The sequence below is a fragment of the Rhodamnia argentea genome, chromosome 3, assembly GCF_020921035.1.
Source record: "Rhodamnia argentea isolate NSW1041297 chromosome 3, ASM2092103v1, whole genome shotgun sequence".
Taxonomy (NCBI): domain Eukaryota; kingdom Viridiplantae; phylum Streptophyta; class Magnoliopsida; order Myrtales; family Myrtaceae; genus Rhodamnia; species Rhodamnia argentea.
Genome location: NC_063152.1, coordinates 6,706,337 through 6,728,531, shown reverse-complemented (window position 1 = coordinate 6,728,531; position 22,195 = coordinate 6,706,337). Strand labels below are relative to the sequence as shown.

The window sequence follows — 22,195 nt, the reverse complement described above, 5'->3', positions numbered from 1 at the left end:
GTTGATCCGAAGAAACTCAATTTACCTAACGAGTGTATAATCCCGATAATATGATGCATTTGAATCGTCAATTAATGGGGGCGTGCAGGTTTCAAAGTGAGGCAGGGCGTATCTTCTCGCCTACGAACTCATTTGATCGATGCCAGCCGTCTCTTCGGAGCGTACGGGTTTAGGTAAAGGATCGCCCGAATATACGCAAAACATTATCGGAAACTTAAAACTATTTGTTACGCTCAAACCGTGTCGCTTTCCATGTTGCAGAAACCCTATAGCATACATTGCAAAAGTCTCCCCCAACTTGGGATTGCCAAGCAAATTACATGGTTGAATTTGCCAGAATACATGAAGAGTAATGTGATCAATGATGAGGCATTCTTCATTTAAGTGTGCTTCATTCTGCAACCCCAGAATTCATGGCCTGTGTCTATACGCCACCCCCAGTCTCGTAGCAACTCGACATCTTGTAGTCTAGAAGCATCAAAAGAGAGGCTCCCACCAGTTCAAACTTTCATTTAGTGTGGGCGCAACATCACAACATGTGCACAATAGTCCTAAGTCTTTCAAGCAGAATTAGCATAGAACAATACTTGAATATTCGAAAACAACTATATTTGCACAATCATATTTTTTGCACATGATGCATAATAGATGGGGTTGGCCCAATAAAGTAGAACATTTACCATGTACAGTCTCTTGAATATTGAATTCACTACGTGTGGGAAAATTATCATAAAAGTTTTAAGTATGTTGTACGGCAATCAATTTAGTCATGAGCTTTCAATTTGATCAATTTAGTTCTAAGCCTTTGCGGGGGTTTCAAATGTAGTCCTTTTGGCCGGATTAGACTAGAAATCGCTGATATAGATCATTGGTTATCGAAACAAGATTAGTTTTTAGAGCCCAATGGGTTCTTTTCTTTTCTTGTTTAATTTTTCTCCTTCCTCACTATTCATCTTCCTGGATCCAGCCGGCAAGATCACTAGGACCTCGGAGTGAGGCGAGGCGAGGGCCTTCACGGCCTTGATAGACAATGCCGGGGTAGCGACGCCCTCATCTGACCAGATCAGTGTGAGGGGGCAAGAATGTTGTGGCCCTTATTTGTGGCTAACGATAGCAATCGTTGAGGCCCCAGCGACCCTACATTGGCCGGAAATCCGTAAGTTGAACAATGAGAGGGGGACAAAAAGAAAAGAAAAAAATTTCTTAGAAAGAATCAAAATAAAAATATTTAATTTTTATGCTCAAAACGAGTTCATTTTGAGCCCCATCGGAGTTGCCGGTTGTTAGGTCATGCTGCACAGGTTGGCCATCACTAATTGGCCCATAGCACCAGTTATTTCTAGCAAATATTGGTCAAATTAGAACATACCAAAAATTTGTCAAAAGATTCATGACTAAATTAACCAATTAATAAGTTTAGGACCGAATGGTCACCGTGCAATAGGTTTAAGAACTTTTGGATAATTTCTACCACTACATACCCTAAACCATCAATCTTGAAACTTTTCTAACATGACGGCCCATAGGTCTCGCATTTTCGCTTATACCGGTATGATTTTCTTCTTGGATTAGAGCTCCCCATAATCTTTTTTTTTTCCCGATTTTCCCTTGTTCCCAATCTTTGTTTTGGCTAATTGCCGATCTCAAGCAGTTGGAAATTGGAATGATTACAAGCCCGTGAAAACCGGATCAATAACTGACAATTCAAGTATACTCTTGGGTTGGTTCCTGCTTTTGTTTCCAACCCAAGCAATAATCTCTTCCTCTATGTATTCTCACTTATGCCGCTACATGTTACATAGCTTATAGGGTCAACTTTGCCCAACAAGACTTAGACATGTAGACGTACATTGATGCGTGGTGGTTACCTTTCCCTTTGAAGCAAAGCGACTTTTCGCAATTAGCTTTCCGTTTTATCTCTCCTTTCCCGAAACTTGTTCTATTGAATCGAGTCAATTATGCATCGAAAAAAATAAGGATTCATATCGACCGAATTATATGTTAATTTCCATACATTTTCGTGTTTTTGGGTGGATGTCCAAAAATATTGTTGTCGGGTGCCGAAAATGTCCCCATGAATGAATGAGGAAAAGAGAGAGAGAGAAAGAGAGGTAGGAATACAATTGAGAACAAAATTATTAGGTTAGAATTCCTTTTGATGGAAGTGAGCATTCTACAAGATCACAGAACAAACAGTTGAAAGGCAAGTGAGGAGGGTTTTTCAGTCTCTCACATGGGCGTGGGGTTACAAGAATTTATCATCCCCACGCCTCCGGATGTTGAAGTTGTCTGCTTACTTATGTGGTTATGTGGTCCTTCCCCCTCTCTCTCTCTCTCTCTCCATGCATTGGCCAATGCCTTCTTATCCAAATGGCAGAGCGCATACGATCGACCGGCGATATGCAAATGGCCGAGCGCATACGGTCAACTCGCAATGCCACAGAGGAGAGCGATTCATGCACCTGCTTCGCCGTTGGTGCGAAGAAGCTAATCAACCAGTTACCACCGGTACTTGAGTATCTAAAAAAGAGAAAACTTTCTCTCTCTATCTTTCTCCTAGCACCAATCCCCAAGCTTTTGTCTCTTGCTAATGAGAACCAAAGTCCTTTCATTTGCATTGTGGGATGCATCTCCTGTCGATCACATCTTCAAATGGCGAAAAGACAGTTTTTAACTTGAAAAGAAGAGAAGCCAGCGATGGAAAGAGAAGACCGTGAAAGGAATTGGGAAACGTTTGCGAAGTTTCCTTCCCTCAACGTGTAAATGTGTCGCCTTTTGGCTTTCTCTAGGGATATGAATGTATAGAATCGATGGCTTTGTCCGGCAATCCGAAGCTCTTGCTTTTCCCCAGGGATTAATCGCTCTTCTCCATAAGTTTAATCGCTTTTACCCAAAAATAATTACAAAATTTATTAGGGATAATTGTCCAAAAAATCCTAAACCTATTGTGCGGAGGCCAATTCAATCATAAACTTTTCAATTGTGCCAATATAGTTCTAAAAACATTTTGACGATTTGTCAATTCGGCCATAAACTTTTCGACTATGCTAATTTAGTCATAAAATTTTGGATGATTTAGTTCTAAATCATTTGATAATTTGTCAAACGTAGTCATTTCTATCAATATAGGTTTATGACTAAATTGGAAAAACTTCAGAAAGTTTGGCATCGAATTGACACATTTGAAAGATTTAAGACTATATTGACAAATCGTCAAAAGGTATAAGACTAAATTGACACATTCGAACGGTTCATGGCTGAATTAGCCGCCGTATAATAAGTTTAGAATTTTTTGGATGTATATTATATAATGCATGCGTTTGTTTTTTATAATAGTAAAAATGGGTCGGTCCAAGAAATCTCATTTTCGAAGTTTTAAGTGACAAAATACCGTTGTGTGAAGTGTCACTTTTTACGCGACACGCACCCCAGTCCAAATACTCAGAGCCCTGTACTGGCAATGAATGAAGGCACAGCCTCCGATTCAGCTCCTTCTTCCAAGAACCGAAGATGAAGTCTCGTCCTCTTTGATCCCCTCTCAAATTTACAGACACTGGCTTCGCAGATTGTCCTCCTTCGACAACAGCTAGTAGATGCAGAAATGGGGGAAGACGAAGAAGAAGAAGCAGAAGAAGAAGCTGGAGAGGCTCACAGACGATCACTCCAAGAACAGAGCTTCCGAGAATCATCGGCGGACCCGAACCCCACCTGCGAAGAGGCCATCGAGTCGATTTCTTCGGTGGCCTCCCTGTCTCGCTCGATCAAGGTCTTCGCAGTGAAATGGCAGCTCATTCGGAGCAAGCTCGTGGAGATATCTTCTGCGCTGGCCGTCTCCGACGAGAGCGCTGAGCTTTCCGGCACGGTTCGAGAAGCGATGGCCACGGTCAGGGAGTGCCGTGGCCTTGCTGAGAAATGCGTGGCTCGTTCCTACGGTGGGAAGCTGTTGATGCAGAGCAATTTGGACATGGTCTTGACGAAGCTGCATTGCCATGTCAAGGATCTCTCTGGGTTGCGCAAAGCTGGTTCTTTTCCTCAGGGGTATGCCATTGTTGTCTCCAAGCCGAGGTTCGGGGCTTGTAAGGAGGACATGAGGTTTTACGTTGAGGATTTGTTGACGAGGATGAAGATTGAGGAAGACCCAGAAATAAGGAGGCAAGCTCTGGCTAGTTTGCACGATGCTGCGAGTGAAGATGAGAAGTTCGTGAAGGTGGTCATGGGAGTTGGGGAGATCATTCACCTCCTGGTCAGCTTTCTTGATTCTCTGGAGATGGAAGTTCAAGAAGAGGCTGCGAGAGTGCTCTCGGTGGTTGCAGGGTTTGATTCATGCAATGGTGCGGTGATAATGGCAGGGATTGTGGCTCCACTGGTTAGGGTTTTGGAATGCGGTGGCGAAGTGGGCAAAGAACTGTCTGCAAGGTGTTTGATGAAATTGACTACTAATTCAGAGAATGCGTGGAGGGTCTCCGCTCATGGCGGTGTCACAGCTCTGTTGAGAATATGTTCTTCCAACACCGACTTCGCCAAGGCAGAGTTGATTTGCTCTGCCTGTGGGGTGCTGCGGAATCTCGCCCGAGTTTTGGAGATCAAGAGGTTTATGCTTGAAGAAGGCGTGATCTCAGTGCTCCTCAGGCTAGCAAGGTCTAGAGATGAGGCCGTGCAGATTAGCTCAATCGAGTTCCTGCAAGATTTTGTCTCGGGGGATGATTTCTTGAGGCGAATGGTCATCGGAGAAGGCGGATTCCATGCTTTATTGCGCCTCCTCAATCCGCCATCATCGTCTTCATCGTCTTCCAAAGCGCTGGAGGTAGCTTTCAGGGCAATTGAGGATCTCTGTTTCTCTTCCGAGACCGGCCTCAAAATAATGCTGAACCACGGGTTCGCGGAAGTCGTGGTCCGCTACCTCCGAGACCGCGAGGCCTCGGTCCAAGAACTGGCCTTCAAGGTGGCATTCAAGCTGACCAAGACATCATCGGACGATGCTAAAAGGGCACTAGGCGACGCCGGCTTCATGTTGGAGATCGTCCGGTTCCTCGACGCGAAATCACACGGGGTCCGCGAAATGGCGGCCGAGTCGCTCTCTAGCATGGTCTCGATCCCGAGGAACAGGAAGAGGTTCGCTCAGGACGAGCAGAGCGTGGAATTTCTGATGCATTTGATCGAGACGGATGCGGATCATTCGGGTCGGAGGAAGTTCTTGCTATCTGCATTGACGTCGTTGACGAGCTGCAGCAGTGGAAGGAAGAAGATTGCCAATTCTGGGTATCTGAAGGCCATAGAGAGGCTGGCAGAGGATGAGGTTTCTGATGCAAAGAGACTCGTGAGGAAGCTGTCCACGAACAAATTCCGCAGTGTGTTGGGTGGACTTTGGCATTCTTGAATCCAAGAACATGTAATGCTAAAAAAAGAACAAAAAAAGAATCCAAGAACATGGTTTTCCACTTTGTATAGTTTGTATCCCAATGTTTAGTAAACTTGTTCTTGCTGAAATTTTTCTGCTTCTTTGTTTTTTTTTTTTTTCGCATTTTCCTGAATTAGTCTCTTTTTTCGGGTGGTATGTTATTTTGCAATGTAGAGACTGCGATGAACCGGGATTTTATATTTTTAATAGGTATCAAATGGGTGGCTCGGATCGGGTTTAGGTAGGTCGAAAATTGGTGCTTTCTGAATTGGCTCGTTGAATCCACATTGAACCATTTTTTTTTTATATACTACAATTTTAGCGATTTATACCCGATCTAACTTGAAATCTTATTCTTATCAATTTCTCTGCTTAAGAAAGTTGTTATTTCTATAGCAGTAATATGCAATAGTATTAGATGAGATTTTAGGGAAATTACAAATAAAGGCATGAAGTGTCCTTTTCTAAATAAGAGCCTGAAGTGAATCTTATTTTAAATAAGGGCTGAAATCTTCTTATTATTTCGAAGAAAGAGCATGATCAAGGATATTTTCATTATTTGCATTTTCTGATTTTTTTTTTCCTTTTTCCTTCCTTCGTTTGTGGTCCATCTCATGATATGGCCAACCAACGGCGAGGGATGGATGGCCTCACCTGAGCAGGGCAAGGGTCACCTCAACTAGGCGAGATCGGCCTTGATGGCTGTAGGTGAGGATTGCCTCGCCTCGGCTCGCCTTGCCTAGGCGAGGTCGCTCAGCCCTCACCGGTGACTAGCTATTATCTAAGACCGGCCATCAACGAAAATGAATGGAAAGTAAAGAAGAAAAAATTTAAAAAAAAAATTCAAAAAATTTAAATGACGAAAATACCCCTTGATCGTGCCATTTTTTGAAAAAAAAAAAGGACATTTCAAGTCTTTATTTGAGATAAAATTTTACTTCATATTTTTATTTGAGAAAATGAGGATACTTTAAGTCTCTTATTTAGAATTTTTCTTGAGATTTTAGATATCATTTTCACGAATAATTTCTGTATTTTTTGGGTTCGATTTGGAGCATTTAAGCTTCAAGAAAAGTTGCTTGGTGGGGGGGACTAATTTCTTGCATTTAATGTGTCGGGTCATTAAATGCACGTCCCATCTTTAAATTATTTGGAGGGCCAGGGAGCTCATGATGCCGATCCATTACTCTGGAAAATCATGTCAATACCTCTTTACGGTTGTATGGTTGTATCATAATTCCACTCTTTTTTTTTTTTGAAAATTCAAAACGCAAACGGCTTGGAGCTGTAGCTAAAAATAATTGTGTTTATTGCTTTTTTTTTATACATATTTATAACATTATAATCTTCATTAAATGGACAAATAATAAGCGACGATATTACGTATTTTGGTTTTCAAAATTGGGCTTCGTAAAGATGTGCACGCTATATGAACGTTAACTTTTTATCGGGAAAAAGCCATCAGAAAACTTAATTTGGGATAAAATTACATCAAATTGTGACGCGTGTCGCAAGAAAAAAAGTTTAAGATAAATGTGTCGCACGGATATAAGTTCAAGGTTTTTTGTGTCACAAAGAAAGTTTGGCGTAAATGTGTCATAATAGATATAATTTAAGATTTTTGGTGGCTTTTTTTTTTTCCTTTTTTTATTTTGTGCAAACGAAATTATGTTATCGGAATTACTAAAACTAAAAGTACCTAATAGCAACGAAATTGGTCCACAAAAATTTGGTTCAAAATTCATTTCTGAGCTCTTTTTCGTTGGGTTAAAATATTATATATCTTTCATTTATAGTTTATATGCTTTTTATATAAAAGCAATTTCCTTCCATATATCTCTTAACATTTTGGGTTAGCGTATCTGACATGGTACTAAAACTAAGTTTTGACTCAATTTATGACGCGTATGTGTCTTTTATTCGTCAAATTTCACGTGTCATTTAAGAAGGTGTGTTCGTATGCGCACATCTCTTATTTACAACTTTGTAATAGTCACTTTGGTCATAAAGGTGTAGGACCTTCCGTTGCTACTCCCTAGGCTTCTTCTCTTAAAGCTCATTTTCTTGCGGTGGCTCCACCACCTCCATCCCATCTCAATATAGCGAGAATTTAAACTTGCCTGTTGTTGCAAGATTTGATAAACAGATTTAACAGTCTTAATATCATGAATCTTTTTATTAAACTAAAAATTTAGTATTGTAGCTTGTTAAATCGTTATTTTTTTTTTCATATTTCAATATTTGTAGCACTCTCTACAAATTTCAATTTATCTAAATACAATTTTAAAGTAAAGTCTAGACGATTTTATATATGTAAAAAAAAAAACTCTAAAATTACGTTTATATTCAAAGGTTAATACTACGGAGAACTCCAAATTGATACATTTGCGATAAATTTACCCATGGCGGCCAAAAATATAAATTGGTACACATGTGACAAATTTATCATTCGTTAATTTTCGTTAAATTTTATCATCAAATTACTGAGTTAGATGACACGTAGTAATTAAAGATGAGTTTTATACACAAAGTTTGGATTTTATATACTCAATTTAAAATAAACTAACGAGGGTAAATTTATAAAATACAAGTTGGCGTGTAAATGAATCATAATTTTTTCAAAATAAAAAATTATCACACACATATCAATTTTTTTGTGATGCCAATCATATCAAACAGAAAACTCATAAAATATCAAAATACAAACCCCCAACCTTTTACTTAATAAATTCTCAAAATAATTTTTGTCCAAAAATATAAATGTACGTTAATAAATTTATCCCTAATTTTAATTTACCATCAAATTCTGGGATTTTTACTATCCGGTTTTTTTTTATATTAACTCAATTTAAAAAAAACTAATGGATGATAAATTTATTACAAGTGTACAAGTATTGATTTTTTGGTGGTTAAAAAATTAGTTTGGGATAAATTTATTATAACTCAACTCAATTTAAAATAAACTAACGGCGGAGTTGGAAATATGTCTCATCCTTCTCCTTCGGCAGCAGAGGAGGGCGTCGTCATGATCAGTTTTCGCGCCACCTTTCCAAGTCTCAGACGCACCCGCACACGTTCATTCCCTTCTTCATGGCTCGGTTCATGCGGAACCTCCGCCCAACTCTGCAAGCGCTTCTTTAATCGCGCGAGCTACGCGGCTCGGGACGGCCCCGCAGTCTCTGCACACCTTAGGAACGGGGACCCAGATGGAACTCGGGAGGTTCTGGGCACGTTTCGATTCCCGGATGTTCGTTCGGTCACGAAGATGATCGCGGGTCGCTCGCAAAACGGCCGCCTTGGCGACGCCCTGAAACTGTTCTACGAAACGCCGGTGAGGGACTCAATTTGTTGGAGCACGATGATCAAAGGCTGCTTAGACTGCGGGGACTTGATGAAGGCACAAGAGCTGTTCGATAAAATGCCCGAACCCAATGTTGTTTCGTGGACCGTGATGATAGATGGGTTCTCTCGATTTGGACAAGTTGAGCGGGCAGAGAAATTTTTCGAGCAGATGCCCATAGTAGATCTTACTGCATGGAATACGATGCTTCACGGGTATTGTGAGAATGCGAGGGTGTATGATGCGGTAAAGCTGTTTGAGCAAATTCCTTCTCGAGATGTCGTTTCATGGACTTCAATGATTGGCGGGCTTGACCAAAATGGGAAGTGTGAGGAAGCTCTAGTTGTTTTTAAGAGAATGTTTGAGTCTGGTATCGCACCGAATGCAAGCACTTTGACATGTGCATTGAGTGCCTGTGCAAATGCATTGTCTTTTCCTCTTGGTGTGCAGATTCATTGTCATGTTTTCAAGTCAGGATTCTGCCTTAGTGTATTTGTATGTGCTTCCCTCATCACATTCTACGCTAAATGTAAGCGAATTGAGAAATCAACCCAAGTCTTCAATGAAGCAGTGTCTAGGAATGTGGTCATATGCACAGCTCTTTTGACTGGTTATGGCTCGAATGGTAGGCATGAAGATGGCCTTAAGGTGTTCAGTGACATGATAAGAAAAAGTGTTCTTCCTAATCAATCTTCTTTTGTAAGTGCTTTAAATTCTTGCTGTGGTTTAGAGTCTCTAGATCGAGGTAAGGAGGTCCATGCGCCAGCTGTTAAGCAGAAATTGGGGTGTGATGTTTTTGTTGGCAATTCTCTTATAGTCATGTATAATAAGTGTGGAGTCATTGATGATGCTGTTGCAGTGTTCAAAAGAATCAGGAAGAAGAACATCGTAACATGGAATGCTATTGTTTGTGGGTGTGCACAACATGGCCGAGGCATGTGGGCCATGGAGCTGTTTAGCCAAATGATACGTGGACTGGTACAACCAGATGAGATCACACTCACAGGATTGCTTTCTTCCTGTAATCATTCTGGGATGCTACAGAAGGGGAGATGCTTGTTCCGATACTTTAGTGAAAACACTTCCATTGAATTGAAGCACGAGCATTATGCATGCATGGTGGATGTCCTCGGACGATATGGGAAGCTAGAGGAAGCAGAAGATCTTGTAAGAAACATGCCCCTTAAAGCTAACTCCATAGTGTGGCTTGCTTTGCTTAGTTCTTGCAGGATGCATTCTAACATAGATTTGGCAGAGAGAGCTACAAACTATATTCTTGAGCTAGAACCGCACTGCAGTGCTGCTTATGTTTTATTGTCCAATTTATACGCTTCTGCTAATAGGTGGGGTGAAGTCTCGAGATTGAGAGTGACTATGAGGGATAGAGGGATTGTGAAGCAACTAGGTAGCAGTTGGGTTACCATAAAGGGGCAAAAGCATTTATTTCTTCCCGGAGATAAATCCCACCCTTTGAGTGAAAACATCTATTGGAAGCTGGATTGGTTGAAAATGAAGTTGAAGGAATTGGGTCATGTTCCAGATAAGAGGTTCTCTCTCCATGATGTGGAAGACGAACAGAAGGAAGAGTTGTTATTCTACCATAGCGAAAGGCTTGCTGTTGCATTTGCATTGATTAGTACTGTTGAAGGCAGTACAGTAACTGTAATGAAGAATCTTCGTATCTGTGGGGATTGTCATTCTGCGATTAAACTTATTGCAAAGATTGTTGATCGGGAGATAGTTGTGAGAGATTCCAGCCGCTTTCATCATTTTAGGAGTGGCATTTGCTCTTGTGGGGATTATTGGTAGCAAGGGCATGAGGTTATTTCTCCTGTTATGAACCACTATACATCCTGAAATTGCTCATCGTGTAAGGCAGTGATGAGAGTGGGGCAGCCACACTGGCTCTATTAAATATGGGCTTACCTTCATTGTTGACATAATAAATTCATGTGGAATCCATGGCTTTTTTTATCAGCTCCAGTGTGGACCCAGCATGATCCTTGAAGTCGATTCGTTTAGCCTAGTAGGCTGAAGGCATTCACGTATTTCTCAGCTCTATGAGTTGGGCATGTGGAGAGTTATATGACTTGGAAGGAACTCTTGCTTTGGATGGCATTGCCATCCATGGGCTCCATACAGGAATTTCTGTTGAAGGAAGTGCTTATCGCTTGCTTATGGCTTGGACCGACCCGAAAAAAAAAAACAAATTCATTGTAAGATATCACTTCTGCAGAATAAAATCAAGTGAGAAAACACAGACCTTGGAAATAGCTACTTTCTTTCTCTCTCGAGCACCGGGAGAGAGAGAGAGAGAGAAGAGAGAGAGAGAGAGAGATAAACTCAAGTGAGAAAAACAGACCTTGAAATAGCTACTTTTTTTTTTTTTTTTTTTTTTTTGGGGAGAGAGAGAGAGAGAGTAATTAGGGCATTTAGGAAGAAGGAAGTACCGCTTTGGTAAAAGAAAAGAAATCCACCCAACCCATAACGTACCTTCCCTGCCTCCCCTTTTCTGATTTGGAATTGAGAGCTGGTCCTTTTCTGGAAATGTCCCATCAACTCTTCTCCACAACCCCCCTCTATTAGCATTTTCAGAGCCTCTCTCTGTTTCTTCATTAGGTCTATGAGATTTAACAAAAGCTTCTTCATCTTTGGATTCAATATCACCTATGGTCCTCCCGCAATGTTGCTGAAGCTCTTCAACAAATTGACAGTACCAAGTGAGGTTTGTTTACTTGTGGTGCCAAAATCAGTCCTCTCATGTCCTTGTCTTGTTCAAGTTGAGCAGGTGTTTGTGATAGAAACTGGTAGATATAAAAGCACAATAAATTCTCAATGGTCTAGCACAATTGATCAGTTATCGATGCTCCCTTATGTATTGCACAAGAAGTGGAAACTATTTCTTCTAATAGCGCTTAGTCAGCTCTTTATTTTGCAGTTTTCACTATCCTAGGAGGTCTGCCTCCCTAAGAATTCTTTTACGCCTGTGGATTATTTCGTGTTGCATGGGGTTGAAGTCCATACTCTTGTGCCATCTATATTCTCGCTTCTTGCTAATATGTGGCTGGGGCTGCCAATTACCTGAATCATCCTGACCGCAATGGAGAACCAGTCTTGTTTATGTTGAAGATGAATTTCACAATACCTCTGCCCAGTAATAATCTAGCACTACCTTGTGGATTTCTTATTTCTATGGATAAAAGTAGGATCCCAGAGTGCATTTTAATTCATAGTTCTGATGATACATACTTGAACTCAGTTTACTTGTGGTAAGTTTCAGGTTGTGCATACCAAGTTTAAACACTTTCCACAATTGAAAGTTACACTTGGCCATACATTTGAAGCTGCGTGTACATTAAGAGAAAAGGTTATGGTGTTTTGTCGGACTATTCATTTTCTTTGGCCTCCCTAAACATTTGCACATTATGTCTAGACTGGAGAGTTGTCTCCCAAAATGTCTGCATAAACTGGTTAGAACATTTCTGTTTCTGTTATACTACACAAAATGCTAATACTCCTTGCCCTTCAGTTACTTTCGTCTTTCTGTCATGAGTAGTAGAAAGCGGTACTTCATTCTGGTCTTATTTGAAGAACTATTTTTGTTCTGAGGTTAGAGGTATAAACTTTGAAGAACTGACTCTTTTGACATCTAGTCAGGTATGTTGTGATTATTTGACTATTATAAAGTACTATTCTGATATGTAGGGTAAAAGAGAGCTCTGTCATTTGCTTACAAGTGAATATGATCAATATCCAAGAGGCTTGGACTCATTCTTTAGAAACGTGTCATGGTGTGATCTGATTCGCAATAAAGCTTTCTTGATAGTCATTACTTACTATCTTGCATTAGATGTTTATGACATAGCATACAGGTATGGCTATGTGATTTCTTCTTCACCCCCACACGACCCATAAATTACAACGGTTACTCTTTCAATGAAGTCTTCACAAAATTGTCATATAGATTTGTCTTGTGAATTTTGCCATGTGGAAATGATAAAAGAGGTTTCACTGGAGAGTGATTTAGCTATTTTCACCAGCAGCCTTTACTCTACAAGAAATAGGAAGAGAACCATGTTAGTTTGCAGCTTTTTGAAGTACATTTAGAAAATCTTCATTAGGAGATGCAACAACCTTGGCTGTGTCTCTGGTTGATGTTCTCTCATAGATGTTTTATACTGTTGGTTTTCTATTATTATTGTTCTACCAGTTCATGAAGCTGCATCTCTTTTGACTTTGCTTTTGCCTATATGCTTTAAGCAGTTCCCTATAGGCCTGAATGGCAGTGGCAGTCGCCCTTTAGTGACGGAGGCATGCGCAAGTGCTGCTTGAGAGTTTCGTTGGATATCTCCCTGAGAGTTCTCTTACGCAACGCGAACAACCACTTCCGGTTGGGAAAGCTGCAGGTGAAAGAATGGCTCACTATGGGCTCGAGAGGTTGATGTTTTTGTAGTTGCCTGTAGCACTGGGATGAACTGGCTTGGCAGAGAGAACAGGGGATCTTTGTCACACAGGGAGCACGAGAACAGTAGCAGTCTTCCCGCTCTCCAAAATGTAGCTCCATATAGTGACTTGCTTACTCAGAAAAGATTGATGCACATTGCTAAATATAGGAGTGCCAATTTAAAATGGATAATTTTTTTTTTACCTTAAAATGGTTTTTATTTTTTATTTTTTCCTTTCATCTTCATCATTTTCCTTCCATGCTCCGCCATCGTCCCCACTGTTTGAAGAGTTGCCAGAAGACATGGCTTCATCGGACTTTATGTCAACGGAACTTCCATTAAAGCAATTGGTTTCCCATAGCGTTCGTATAGGAAACTTGAAATTCAAATTCAAAGTGCTTGCATCCACAAGTAAGGGATGAAGAGTCACTCGTTAGGAGTCCAAAAAGTATCCTCGATGAAGGAATTGACGGGGGCATTTATACCTATTACAATCAGAAGATCGGTTGTTGGAAATTGATGGTAGACCAGCTCCCACGTGTCCGGCGGACACGAGCTAATCATGTATTGCTACGCGTAAGGTGGACCATCCCTAACGAGTCTTGTCCTGAGCCCACTAAGCCAAAACGTTTTTAAGTATCTCAAACGGACAGTAACAATCTAGGATCTTGCCACCAATCCCAAATCATTTGACGATGGAGCAATGCCAAAATGAAATAAACTTGCAAAAATTAAAGAAAGCACATAAAGAAATGGAAGAATTTGTTTATCTTTCACAATGAAATATCAAAATTGTACATTTACAGTATCGAATTTCACCTCCACAACTCTTTAGTACGTGAGAGGGTTCCTTCCGTAAAGGAAGGACTCATTTAAACTTTGTACATATATGGACAAAGCTGCAATTTTTCGAAAAAAAAATTGTACTCAATTGCAATCTCGTGAAAATCTCTGCCAATCTTCAAAATTTGACTTTAGTTCCTACTATTTAAATAACATTATATGCACTTCCTCAACTAGAGTTATGTTTCAATTTCGACATTTTGTCATTTGCAGTAAATTATATCCATTCATACCCATATTTTGATAAAGCTTTAAATTTGGCATGTGAAATCTTTCTTTTTGACAAAAAAAAAAAAAAAAAGGTCTCGTAAAAATCTCTGCCAATCTTCAAAGTTTGACTTTAGTTCCTACTCTTTAAACAACATTATATGCACTTCCTCAACTAGAGTTATATTCCAATTTCGACATTCTGTCATTTGCAGTAAACTATATCCATTCATACCCATATTTCGATAAAGCTTTAAATTTTGTACGTGAAATCTTTCTTTCGACCAAAAAAAAAGGATTTCGCATCACTATTGTTGAAAAAAAATAAAAAAAAAGGGAAAAGAGTGGTTGACCTAAAACATCTTCATCTCCAACTCTCATTTTTTCCTTTTTCTTTTTATGAAAAAAACATCAGAAAGAGAAGTAAGTTTGGCCGAGGATTATCCAGGCAGACACCGACCAATTCCATTTCTGGCATAATCAATTGATTGGTTCCAGATTCCCTACATAATTACCACAGCTGTTTCCCTCCATGCCCATGTAGTCGGACGTGTTAAATTAAAAGTTTCCCAAGACCCCCACCATTTTGGGGTATTTCGCTTTTGGTCCTTATACTTTGTTCGGTTACAATTATTGCCCTCCTGCAATTCTCCGGCTACAATTTAAGTCCTTCCACAAAATTCCCGTTCACAATATGCTGGAGATCAGTTGCCCCGTCGGCACCACCGGAAACTGACACGCAGGCAAGGCTCTAAAACAAGTCACGCTTTTGATCCCTATACTTTTGAAATATTCAGATTTGGACGCTGTATTAGTCCTCGTATCCTTGATTAATGAGATTTTATGTACCATTCTCTGCATTTCTATTCCAAATAATATGATTTAAACCACGTTTCTAGTAGGGGATATTACATTTTCGATGCCTGCAATTTGGGAGGATTTCGCTTTTGGTCCCTATAATTTGTGCTTTTAGAATTCTCACCCTCATACTTCCGCCGACAATTTTTTTTCTTGGTCAGAGTACTTACGCCGACAACTTTTAATTTGGTTCATAAGGTCGTGAACACACTAGGTATCACGTCTTAATAGCCGGTGCTTACTCAAAAATTTCCGGTAAATGTTGAATGGAAATGCTGATGGAAGGACTCAAATTGTCACCGGAGACTAGTACGGGGATTAGAATTATAACCGAACAAAGTATAAGGACCGAAAGCGAAATCCCCCAAAACTACGGAGGCCAAAAGGGTAAAATCCCCTTTCTATTACTTCGATTCTTGTAAGGAAGTTTCCAAAAGTGAGATTCCTTCCTGGCTAGATAAGTCATAATTAATAAGCCCTGACGATTCCCTCCATTAGATAGATTTAATTTCCTACTAAGAATGGCCGATTACTAAGATTAGTATGAACAAAGCGTGGATAATCATTAAATTGGGATTGACGGTGGATAATATGTAACCTGGAATAAAATATTATCACACGAGAACAACTCTCGATATGCATCCGATCCATTTGCATCGTTAAGTATTCCGTAAGCTATATACACAGATACGATGGACCTCATCAATCCGATTCATTTCTCGAGAGTAAGGTATCATCCTGGATTTTTGTAAAGATAAGAAACGATGACGATTGATTGACATTGAGTCTTTATCTTCTTCTTAATAAGGAAAGATCGAAAAAAAAAAAAGGGGGCAAACAAGGAATCAAGAAGCCGCACATTAATTTTGGATTAGGATTAGAATTTTGCCACTTTTGATAACTCAGATCCCTAAGCGATTAGCTGTAAGATAGTGGGAAGAAGCTTGCCTTTTCCGGCATGGTTCATTGCCATAACAGTCGACACTTCCTTCTTTATATAGTGCTCTCTCTCGTGATCCTCACCTTGATCGTTCTCTCTGCAACTCGTTCTCGACTTCACCATCGTCTTCTTCTTCAACCCCGGTGTGAGTATAGAGCAGCGAGAGCTAGGGTTTGTTAAGAATGCCTGCGGTGGGAGTCGTCGTCCCCGGTGACGGCCGGGAGTACCCGGGGAGCTCACGCCGTATGTGCTGGTAACGTGCATCGTCGGGGCGATGGGCGGCCTGATCTTCGGCTATGATATCGGGATCTCCGGTAAACGATGGGTTTCTCTATATGTTTCTCCATGCGCTCTTCCCCTTTGCCATGTTTATGTCTGTGTGCGGGTTCTAACCAGACTGAGAAAAATTTTGGGTTTTTTTCCTGTTGTGATCGCAGGTGGGGTTACGTCGATGCCGCCGTTCTTGAAGAGGTTTTTCCCATCGGTGTACAGGAAACAGCAAGGCGAGAAGACAACGAACCAGTACTGCCAGTACGACAGCGAGACCCTCACCATGTTCACCTCGTCCCTCTACTTGGCGGCGCTCCTGTCGTCGCTGGTGGCTTCGACTGTGACCAGGAGGTGGGGGAGGAAGCCGTCCATGCTCTTGGGCGGGATCCTCTTCTGCGCCGGCGCTCTCCTCAACGGGTTCGCCCATGCCGTGTGGATGCTCATCGTCGGTCGCATCCTCCTTGGTTTCGGTATCGGATTCGCCAATCAGGTTAAGCTTTTTTAATCTTTGATTTTCAATCGTTAATTTTATTGTACTTTTTGAGAGACTAATTTTTCTAATATGTTTACTTGGATAAATTTCCAGTCTGTGCCTCTCTACCTCTCTGAGATGGCCCCTTACAAGTACAGAGGAGCTCTCAACATAGGGTTCCAGTTATCCATCACGGTCGGAATCCTGGTGGCCAATGTCCTCAACTACTTCTTCGCGAAGATCAAGGGCGGCTGGGGTTGGCGGCTCAGCCTCGGTGGCGCCGTGGTCCCCGCCCTCATCGTCACCTTCGGGTCCCTCGTCCTCCCCGATACCCCTAACTCGATGATAGAGCGGGGCGAGCGGGAGGCTGCCAAGGCGGAGCTGAGGAAGATCCGCGGCGTTGAGAATGTTGATGAGGAGTTTGACGACCTGATAGCGGCGAGCGAGGAATCGAAGCGGGTGGAGCACCCGTGGCTGAACCTCTTGCAGAGGAAGTACAGGCCTCACCTCAGCATGGCGATACTGATTCCCTTCTTCCAGCAGCTCACCGGGATGAATGTGTTTATGTTCTACGCCCCCGTCTTGTTCAACACCCTGGGGTTTACGAACAACGCCTCCCTCATGTCCGCCGTGATCACGGGGCTCGTCAATGTCGGCGCTACGTGGGTCTCCATCTTCGCCGCTGATAGAGCGGGTAGGAGAGCCCTTTTCCTAGAGGGTGGTACTCAAATGCTGATCTGCCAGGTGCTTGATCTTATACTTTTGCTACCAAATTCTTCTGCAATCTTTTTGCTTAGTATATGATGGATATCACTGCACATGTAATTGGGATTAATGACCGAATTGTTGAAGACTTGACTAGACAAATTGCAATTTTTCCATTGACATGTCCAGGTTGTTGTTGCCATTGCAATTGGTGCGAAATTCGGAGTGGACGGTAATCCGGGCGAGTTGCCCAAGTGGTACGCGGGCATCGTGGTGGCTTTCATCTGCCTCTTCGTCGCCGGGTTTGCGTGGTCGTGGGGGCCGCTCGGGTGGCTCGTGCCGAGCGAGATCTTCCCCTTGGAGATCCGGTCAGCCGCCCAGAGCATAAACGTCTCGGTCAACATGATCTTCACGTTCATGGTGGCTCAGATCTTCCTCAGCATGCTGTGCCACATGAAGTTCGGGTTGTTCTTGTTCTTCGCCTTCTTTGTGCTTGCCATGTCCATATTCATCTACTTCTTCTTGCCCGAGACCAAAGGCATTCCGATCGAAGAGATGGGCATGGTGTGGAGGAAGCACTGGTATTGGTCTAGATTCGTGGGCGACGACGAGGTTCCTATCGGGCGGATCGAGATGGGCGAAGGCGGACAGACCCCGAAAGGTGTATGAATGAAGAGTCATGTGAAGATTTTGGACAACATTTTTCATTGTTTCTAGTCTTGGTTTCGTTCTAAACATAATCCTAATTGTTTTAGATGTCTTTGATCATGCACTTTGTTCTTGAACTTGCTTTCGTGGACAGCCAGTTTCTGAAATTTACTGAATAAAATCCTTGCACAAGAAGAAAATAAAATGTTTTTTGTTCAGAAGTAAAGAGGTGATGCTGCTTACAGGTGATATTTCTTGTCCATTGGTTTAGATAATTCTTTAAACTGATTGATAACACCTTCATGTGAACATTGAAAGACGAATAGAACATTTTCAGCTGTCAAACCTAAACCTAAGCGCGAAATTGGAGGGACAAATTCACCATGATAAATTAGGAAAGTTGCGATAGCGATATGGATTGTCACCTATGTGGGAATTGCGTGGCCAAAAATAATTGATTTACCATAATTGACGAAGTAAATCACAATAAGAATTTTAATCTCGCATCTAGTAGTTTTGTTAGTAGTGAATGAGCTCATATGGTCCTTGATTTGACCATAAATAAGGTGATATTGTTTTATCGCGACTTCATTTGAGACCCAATTTCCTCCGGCTCTCGAAAAAGATATTATATGGATCGGGTTAAAGGGGTTTGTCATCCTAAAATTAGGAGGTTTATAGTGCTACGACGAGTAATTTCCGAAGCTCATTAGAGTCTAGACATGAGTTAGCGAAAGATCACACTCGAAGGAATGAAGAAAAGTTGACATTCGACATATACATAAATCAAAAGTACCAAGACAAAAGAACCCTAAGATGGAGAAAGGTAGTCCAATCACTCCTTATTTATGCCGAGGTTAAATTGGTGACCCTTCCTGGATATGAACTCTTTTGGAACTCCATGAAGTAGAGTTTGAGCTGGGCATCTACTGAATGCAGAGCCACTGACCCACGTACAGAGAACCGCAGTCGACGTTCGGGTTGATAGAGTGGAACATGCGGTTCGTCATGCCGAACATCTCCGCCACGAAGCTACAACCATCCCCGGCCCTGACGGCGTAAGCCGTAGCGCACGCCAAGTCGGGATCGTCCGCTCGGGGGATCCCGGCTGCTCAATTTCACATCGAAAAGAAGAAAGGGTAAGTTTTAAGATCGGTGATAGATGCCTTCAATCACGAGCGGATGATAACGTCAATTATCATCAAAATATTTATTGATTCGCGATACCTATTTGGACCAAAATAAGGTATATTGACGATATTGTATATGTAACCAAACTCGAGTGCTAAGACTACTGATGTTGTCTCCTCGCCTGTGGCTGGTAGGGGTCAGCTGGCGACCCTTGCTGGCCCTCAACTTAAAACAAAAATAGCAAAGCAAAGAAAACCAAAAAAACAAAAAAAATTTAAAAACAAAAAAAAATTAAGAAAGTTCATGTCTGCGCACGGCCGTGCCACACAGGACGGTTGGAGTCTACGTTAAGGATTTTCGGCCAAAATTTGGCCGGATATACTCAATTGCCACAAATGCAAAAAGAGTTAAAGACTAAATTGGCACAATTAAAAGGTTTATAACTAAATTGACATCAATACTATAGGTTTAAGCGTTTTTTTACACTTTTTCCCCTTCGGTCCTTCAAGGAATCATCTGTAATCCTAAAATGAAGTGCGAAAAGAGCAAGACTTACAGCCTTTGATCAGCTTGTTCTCAGCCATGGAAACACCAAGCAGGAGTGAGAGCACCAGCAACATTTGGAAGAAGAAGAAGACTGCACTCTTCACAAAATCAGCCATTTCTTATGTAAATATGTACCTAACTTTAAAGACACCAATCAGACTCTGATTTTGAAGGCACTATAAATCATCTGTATATATGGTGAGGACGCTGAGAAACTGGTTGAGTGGACGATGACGAAAGGCCGGCTTTTAGCCAATACCTAAGCGAGAGATGATATCTCGATGTAAAGAATGCTAAACTCTTCCCATGTAACATGTGGTAAGAATGAAGTAAAACCGCTTATTTCACGTGGTGGTTTTGATTGCTCCGTGCAGGCCGGGCGTGTTGAAAGTATGTCTCGAGTTTGAGCTCATAAGAAAAATCCTATCCAAATAGATTTTCTAGTTTGAGCAGGTTTCCTTAAAGGGCTTCTTATTTATAATCTAAATACTATATAAGCAGGTCTCTGTGCCAAGGAGCGAGGCACGGCTTCTTTGTGAACTACACATTAAAGCAATTCAAGAGTGTTGAAGCCAATTAAATCTTGTGGTATGGTTTGTAAAAAATTTGTGAAATTGAAAGATTATGTCTGCGAGGAATATTGTGAGTGCTAAATTTTATGTGAGCAATTGCGTGTAATTGGGAGATGAGAAATATTAAGAGTGTTTGAGTGACTCGATTGTAATTTCCGTAGCATCGCTTGATCTATCATTTGCTGCTCTCCAAGTGGAATTGCGGATTTACTATCTCTAAGGATAATCCATTCAATTATTCATTACAAAGAAAAATTTCAAATAAGGGCATGAAGTGCTCTTGTTTTTTTCAAATAAAAGCCTCAAGTGGATTTTGTTTCAAAAAAGGGTTTGAAGTGTTCAAATCGTCTCATAGAAGGACTTGGATGAAAGGCATTTTTATCCTTATGTTTTTTAATTTTTTTTTCTTATTTCCCCCCCCCCCCCCCCCTACCCTCGCCTGGCTCCCGCTCTGCTGTTTTCCCTTTCCCAACGCACCGTCCTAGAAGGGATTATGCCTTTTTTGGCGGGCCAAGATGCCCAGGAATTGGCTGAACACAAAAGACAGGAATCTCATTAACGTAGATCAGCCAAAGAGGGCTCTAAACCGGCCATTGTGGGAGGGACGTCCTACTCTGCCCGCCCAAGCCACCCGATGGGCTCCACGTCTAAGCCACGAGGAGGAATACGGGGAGAGGAGAACAAGGACATGAGAAAGTTTTTTGGGGAGGACGTCCTTCAAGGCCACCATGGCCGTGCCACAGAGGGACGAGAAAGGGAGAGGGAAGAGAGAAAAAAAAAAAAAAAGAAAGGGAAAAAAAATACAGAAATACAGAAAGAAAAAAAATCAAAAAGGTAAGGACGAAAACGACATTTGGTCAAGCTCTTTTTTTAGACGATTTGAGCATTTTAGGCCCTTATTTTAAACAAGGTACACTTCAGGCCCCTATTTGAGAAAACAAAAGCACTTCAAGCTCTTATTTGAAATTTTCCCTTCATTATAACGGTGGACATAGATAATTTCCTAATATAATGTGTCTCTATTCGTGGAAGCTACAAGATTACCAGAAGACTTGGTTGTGTATGGGCAATTAGATCTCCGACAATTTTTTCGGCAAATCTATGATAGCTAAATTGATTACATTGAAGATAATTCAATTGTCATCTCAAATATTTGCAACTATAAAAAAGAACAATACAAGTCGAAGGAAGGGACAGGCAAACTAAGAGAACTTCATGAGTTTCACACGTTGTGCAAACGAAAGTTTCATTAAGAGTGATACATTGATTCTAAAGAGTACGAGAGTTGTAGTATTGGTCGTGGGATCTATGTGCTTGAAGCAGAAACAAACAAAACTTGTATATACAAAAGAATCACTATTTGAATCCAGCCTATTGGTGGCGGTTACTCCGAGAGAGTAAACATAAATTTGATCTAAACCGAACCACTATAAATCACTTCGCATCTATCTCGTTTGATCTTACTTATAATTTTAACTACTTGATATTAGCAGCTTCTTCTTATGTATATCGAATCTATTCTAAAATATATCAACTTGATCATCTCTCTATTACAAGAAAATTTGTTAGATTTCATATTATAACCTCTTCACCCCTTTAGGTCATATCGCTAGCCATAACACTAATGATTTTTTTTTAATCTAAATAACACTAATGATTCGACTGGCTACAACTCCGCCGTTTACTTTCTTAAAACAAGGCCACACAAGCAATGGCTAACAGGGAAAAAACATTCTCAGTTTTGATTCCTGTGCAACCGAGGAAGGTATCCTAATTGCTTGTGAAACTCTTGGATCATATTTTTCAATCAAGGTTGACAA

The 22,195-nt window shown here is 41.1% G+C and overlaps 3 protein-coding genes across 3 annotated transcripts; all 3 read left to right on the top strand.

The window, feature by feature from the left end:
- The first annotated feature begins 3,438 nt into the window (after nucleotides 1-3,438).
- On the top strand, nucleotides 3,439-5,474 carry LOC115730782. The gene is made up of 2 exons (XM_030661387.2): nucleotides 3,439-5,389; nucleotides 5,425-5,474. The coding sequence occupies exon 1, from the start codon at nucleotides 3,602-3,604 to the stop codon at nucleotides 5,375-5,377; it is 1,776 nt and encodes a 591-aa protein (XP_030517247.2). The 5' UTR covers nucleotides 3,439-3,601; the 3' UTR covers nucleotides 5,378-5,389; nucleotides 5,425-5,474.
- Nucleotides 5,475-8,375: 2,901 nt separating this feature from the next.
- Nucleotides 8,376-11,072, top strand: LOC115726408 (pentatricopeptide repeat-containing protein At5g46460, mitochondrial). The gene has a single exon (XM_030656263.2). The coding sequence runs from the start codon at nucleotides 8,382-8,384 to the stop codon at nucleotides 10,545-10,547; it is 2,166 nt and encodes a 721-aa protein (XP_030512123.2). The 5' UTR covers nucleotides 8,376-8,381; the 3' UTR covers nucleotides 10,548-11,072.
- A 5,141-nt stretch (nucleotides 11,073-16,213) lies between these two features.
- LOC115726414 (sugar transport protein 1-like) lies at nucleotides 16,214-18,218 on the top strand. The gene is given in 5 exon segments (XM_030656266.2): nucleotides 16,214-16,262; nucleotides 16,265-16,345; nucleotides 16,469-16,791; nucleotides 16,888-17,517; nucleotides 17,668-18,218. Coding segments are annotated over 5 exon segments (1,563 nt in total). The 3' UTR covers nucleotides 18,148-18,218.
- Nucleotides 18,219-22,195: the final 3,977 nt, after the last annotated feature.